Source organism: Macrobrachium rosenbergii, chromosome 14, assembly GCF_040412425.1.
Source record: "Macrobrachium rosenbergii isolate ZJJX-2024 chromosome 14, ASM4041242v1, whole genome shotgun sequence".
NCBI classification, from domain to species: Eukaryota; Metazoa; Arthropoda; class Malacostraca; order Decapoda; family Palaemonidae; genus Macrobrachium; species Macrobrachium rosenbergii.
The window spans coordinates 34,618,904-34,624,883 of NC_089754.1; the positions used below are offsets into that span (position 1 = coordinate 34,618,904).

At 36.5% G+C, this 5,980-nt stretch overlaps 1 protein-coding gene across 2 annotated transcripts in view; it reads right to left on the reverse strand.

Annotated features, from left to right (window-relative positions):
* Window positions 1–2,022: 2,022 nt before the first annotated feature.
* The window catches only part of LOC136845917 (uncharacterized), a 5,918-nt gene continuing 1,960 nt past the window's right edge, over window positions 2,023–5,980 (reverse strand). For both annotated transcript variants that reach the window (XM_067116402.1, XM_067116403.1), the window contains exons 4-9: window positions 5,731–5,868; window positions 5,486–5,555; window positions 4,201–4,355; window positions 3,793–3,904; window positions 3,322–3,430; window positions 2,023–2,604 (exon numbers count right to left, since the gene is read on the reverse strand). In XM_067116402.1, coding sequence (XP_066972503.1) covers window positions 2,373–2,604; window positions 3,322–3,430; window positions 3,793–3,904; window positions 4,201–4,355; window positions 5,486–5,555; window positions 5,731–5,868 — 816 coding nt within the window. In that variant the 3' untranslated portion in view covers window positions 2,023–2,372. The remainder of the gene's footprint in view (window positions 2,605–3,321; window positions 3,431–3,792; window positions 3,905–4,200; window positions 4,356–5,485; window positions 5,556–5,730; window positions 5,869–5,980) is intronic.

The following is a 5,980-nucleotide window of genomic DNA, read 5'->3' on the forward strand; positions in this document are numbered from 1 at the left end:
GTCATTTATTTTAATCCAAGGTTGTAGGTAATTACATTTCTAACATATTATCGTAATTTAAAATAAATAATTCTAACAAAGATTATTCATTTGGTTCACAATATGTGAATTTTTTATGTATATTGAAACGCATGTAATAGATACATTTAAACTAAAGGCATTCCTTTGTGAGCGATGTCTTTTGTTCTTGAGCAAATCATCAAAATCAACCAAGAGGGGATTAGAATTAATATTACTCCTCCCAGTCGAAAGTTTTGCATAATTTTTGTAAAATAATAAAGAGCAGTTGTTATGCTATCTTTTATTTCAATGTTTCGTGTTTTTAATGCGTTAACCTGTTCTCTTTAAATACACGCACTGGTGAATGATTCATTACGGGAAAATTTCAGTGCTTAGCAACTATTTTTAAACTAAAAGAATAACAGATTATATTTCTGAATACATTCATAAAATCGAATTATTGCCCTCTACGTCAGAAATCTCAACACACACACACACACACACACACACACACACACACACACATATAAGTGTGTGCGTGTGTGTGTGTAATCACTTAGTGTAGTTTCCTTTGATAGATCCACAGACTAACAAAAAAAAAAAAAGTATTGTAATGCACTCATACCAATTACTGTATGTTATTTTGAAACCTTCCATTGATGTTTCATGATATTTGGTCAGATATTACAGTACATTCACTGTGACCATCATGTAGTCTAGGTAACTTTCGAATTAGTTTACAATACGATTACGGCTTATTTCCCCCAAAAGGCTTTGTCAAGTAATGCGCGCTGTAAGCACTATTCCTCCAAAGGCTTTTAAAATAAGCTTGTAATATCAGTCTTATTCCTTCACCGTTGGGGCGTATTCCGTTCTTCTTTGCTTTATGGTTGAGGGATTAAACTACAATTTTATGCTTATTCTCCCAACTAATAGTCAAATAATTGTTGATAAATGCCTTATACCAGAACAGCTGGGCAATAAAACACAACATCTGTTGTATTCCTCAAATAATGCACACAAATGTTCTCAATTCAGAAAGGTTTGCGAATAACATCCCCGTAGTACCTGAGGGAATTGCATACAGTATCCGGGTTTATTCGTGCAATTGATACCCATAAGTCGGCCATATGATTTCAGAAAACGGAGGTTTGTTATAATAGAAAACGATTCAAGGCTCTGTTTACGTATAAACCTTAGAAAATTTGCTGGTGTTTATTCTTAATAAGCAGCAGTGGCAGCACTCATGCATACGTACGCACACACACAGAAACATCTCTCTCTCTCTCTCTCTCTCTCTCTCTCTCTCTCTCTCTCTCTCTCTCTCTCTCTCTCTCTCTCTCTCTCTCTCTCTCTCTCTCTCGCAACCAGCTGAGCGAGCGGGTGTACCGGTAATCACATGCTTTCCTTACTTCTGCTACAGATGCTACTTTTAATTCAACTATTGATCACTATACTTTGAAAGAAGACGTTGTCTCTACTAGGAGGAAGCGCAGCAACCTCAGATTGCCTCTCAGAACATCTGCTCTCTAGTCAACAAATATACCATTTTTACAAAGATAGTGAAGTGATAGGACCTGCATGGAGTTAGCAAAAGCAACATGCACAACCTAATACAACTATTATGCCATCATCCAAAGGGGAATAAATGCAACATATCGAAGAGTGGACTATAAAAGACTGAGAATCCACCACCCTCCATTAAGTCAACGTTACTTTTCCTCTATCCTTAACCTTGAACTGTGTAGAAATTGCGTCTGTTCTACATTAGAAAAGATTGTTAGCTTAGTGTGTCTTATGCCATATTTGAAGAGGAATTTCTATTACTTTTCACTTATGAATATTGCTTTTCTCAAAGACTTGTGAATTGTGTGCAAAACGACACGACAATTCGTGAGCTGATTCATTTAAATTATACTTTCGGTTCAATCTGTATCTACAAAAAGTATTTCCATCCACTCCTTAAGTTTAATACTTCCGATTTACAAAGTAATGTCATCACTGAGGGTAAATAAATTCTCATTCATCATAGCTAATTCTATTTCAGCATTTACCATTTCATTACCAGTTTTTCAGAAACGGGTAAAAGATCATTTGTCTTAATCATAAAGCACAATTAACACTATCAAAATGACAATGGTCTAGTTTAACTATTACAAATTTTCTTAACCTACCATTTAAAACTAAAATTAAACTTATGTTTACCAACATCTAGTCTTTAGGATGTCAGTTTCCACCAACTGGGCAATCTATACATAAAATAAGATAAATGCAAGAGAATCAAGCCATATCTTCTGGTACTTCCATCAACCAGGAACGAAAAGATTTGTTTCCAAGTCAATCAATAGGTCCAGGGTACATCGACGACGAGTTTAGTACGCTTGTTTGGGGTGCTCATCTGGCGTCACGCAAAGGGGGCTCTTCCTGGTCCAGCATTCCTGGTCACTTGCGAAGTAGTAGTGCTCGTAGGTGATGGCCAAACAGTGTCCCGTGAGAGGTTCTGACGGGGCCTGTTTGTAATGGTAGCAGATGCCGTCGTTGGCTTCTCGGGTGACGTTGAAGGAAGGAGAGGTCACAACGCGGGTTGAGCAGACTGGGGTGTGTCTGGGGGAAATAAACAAATAAACAGATAAATAAATGAATATAAATAAATAAATAAGTAAATAAATACACAAACAAATGATAGAATAGACCGTCCGTATATTTCTTTACAAAGGATCGTATCCAAATGAAATACTTTCAATCAAATCAGTTCATTATTAGGCTATGAGACGTAGCCAGAGAAGCTATTTAAAAGAAATTAATACATAAAACTAACCGAATACAAATATCAAAAGTAAAAACCAGCATGCGTGTCGTCAATATCTGCTGGTAAGGTGGAACTGTTAATTGCCTATCGAATATAATTCATAAGACCACACGGAAAACAACACGAGCAAGAAATATATGTCATCTTCAACTCCAACGGCGGCATGGTGCCTATGGACACTTTAGAAAATAGGCCGGGCTTGTGTTTTGATTTAGATTGCAGTGACCATATTCTGGATGACGAAGTGTAGTGATTAATATCGTGTTAAATACTGTAAGAAGTTGGAGAAAAAACGAAATTCCACCTTTCTCCACTAATGAAAGGTAATGATTCTCTATCAGGATATTCAGAGATTTTCACATTCGACTCCTGTCATTTTACGTTTACCCGCAAACAGTGGGGTACTGAACAATAATTTTAAGGGCCTCCAAAGGCTTCCCAGATGAAACAACATGAATTTTTTTAACCCCAAGGCAAAAAAAAAAAAAAAAAAAAAAAAGGAGAAACTTTACCTGACTGCCCAAATGGGAGCACCAAGCTGAATGCTTCTTTCGTCAGTCCATTGCCAACCAGTGCTTGAATTCACGTACATTCCTCCAATCCAGAAATCCTTTGTCACCTCTGCAATGTGATAGGAAGTAAATAACTCTGAATATCACACAGAATCAATAAAACACATTGTGTCGCGCCGCTAAAAAGCCCAGACTCTAGTAAAAAAAAAAAAAGAATTTATTGTATTTTGAATATTTTATAATGCAAAACCTAAAATATTTGAGATATATATCAGTATAAAAAATTCCACTCTCTCGATAAATGTAAGTACCGACGAGCTCAAAAATCATTTTGAGATAACTGCCAAAGATGTGCAAAATATCATATCCTAGATTTCAATTCTTAAATTTTACAGACGGGTGAGAGAACAGTACACAAAGGAAAAGGACATCACGTGAGAGCAAGAAAACTACACAATATACAGTACTTACGATTGTCGTTAAAATGCTGCAGAAGAGCAATGTAATTGCTTAAGTCAGATTTTACCACGAAGAGTTCACCTCCGATAGCTTGGCAGAAAGCTTGGGATTCCAGCCATGTAAGCTGTGAAGGAAGAGGTCATTACCATCATCTATAGTTTTTCTAAGCTATTCATAAAATGATAAGTAGCATTAGCAAAACTGACAGAGACACAATTTGAAATCAAATTTTACTAGATAATCTTCAAGTTTCACAAGGTAAAAGTCAAATTTCAACGCTTCAAAGACATATTTTAAGACATCACAAATCACATAAAGTAATATCGTTAATATATTGACTTTCAGGTTTTAATAGCGAGTTAAAAAAACTCCCAGTTTTCGTGTACTTTTTCGAAGAAAGGTAGTCCGAAGTTTACTTACGTTTCCAATAAAGAAGACTGACACGCACTGATCGCCAATTCTGGTGTAGAGTTGTGGACAGTCCTTGTGCCTGATTGTCAAGTCCAGCTGGCGTTTAAAATCTTCGTGGAAATCTTCGGCGCTGTAGAAAACAGAGGGCGCTGTTGTCAGGGAGACTGGAAAGAAATTCCTTTTGGTTAGTTTTCTTGAAAAAGAGAGATATAACTAGAGATCATTTGACCTAGGAAAATAACCCAAATGTTCCCGAAACCAATAATCTAACTGGCACTAAAGATTAACTGTATATATGTTTTCTTCCGTTATTGTTTTTTTTTTAAGGAAGAGGCATTTTTTTATTTGACATTTACCTAATAGCTACAGAGAATATGATGATAGTCTTATATAAAACAGTTTTAATAAGTTATATATAGTGGATTACCAATACTGAATGATCCTAACCGTAAAAGAATGAAATAGTTGAAGATGTCATTTTGAGTTTTGTATATATCAAATGTTACACATTTGGTATTTAGATTCACTGCTACAGTTTTATGACTGAAATTCGAATAAATAAAGCAACAAAAATGAATCTTCTCTCGTAGGAGGGTAGTGCCGATAGTGCACCTCACGTACTGCACTGTAGGCATTACTTAAGGCTCTTTACAGCGTCCCTTCGGCTCCTAGCTGCAACCTCTTCCATTCCCTTTACTGTACCCCCATTCATATTCTCTTTCTTGGATTTTGCTAGTCACCCTTTCCTAACAATTGCCTCATAGTTTAACTGTGAGGTTTTCCTCCTGTTGCACCTTTCAAACCTTTCTACTATCAATTTCCGTTTAGTGCTGAAAAAATGACCTCATAGATCCCAGCGCTAGGCCTTTGGCCTAATTTCTATATTCACTCCTAAGCGATTTTTAAAAACATTTTCTGCTTGTAAAAATATCCCTCGATATAATTTTCCAGAAAATTGCAAATTGTCTTGTTAAAAATGATGCTGTAGTTAGGTTCTAAACAAATTTACCAAATACTTATACTGCATACTCCACAAATGAAATTACTCTGCAAGTCAGAGATGGAAATAAAAACATACAGAGAGCACCGTTAAAATTTGATAGCAGTCATAAAGAGCTTAACTTTTTTTATTTGACAGTTTTTTCTATCGCTATCTCCGTCACCTATTATGCACAAAAGAAACATCTTCCCTCACTTCCATCTTCTATACCTCTTTACTTCTATTCTCATGTTCTCCTAATCTTCTGTGCACTGTCAATCAATCTATTCTAGTCTTGGTTTTTCGTCAACTTACCTGTAGGTGCTGTGGCGGGTGTCTCGAGAACGATGGAGTCTATATCCTGAATCTTCTCGTCTTTCAGCATCTGCCAAAACGAGCCGATGTTTAGTTTCATCGATAAATAAAAAGACAGTCTTTCGAGCAATATGCTTTACAAATAAGTTTTTATGCTTTTGTTATAATGAGAAAAGTAATTCTTTAAATTAAATAATCATTGCCAAGTCTGATAAACTGATTTATTCGTAACTCTTTTGTTTTACCTGGCAGAGCCTGGGGTCGACGGATCCCTCGCACGGTGGATCTGTCAGCCCGCAGTAATGGGAGATGGTGATACAGTCTGATCTGCCGTTCCTCGTGCACCTGGCGTTGTTTCTCTCGCAGTCCGAGTTTCTCCAGTACTGTAAGAAAGACGAAAGCCGCAGTCAGTTGTTAGGAGTCGAAATCGATAAGAATTCGAAACCAATAAAAAGGTGATTCGAAACGGGTAAGGGAGACTCGAAGCCAGTCAGG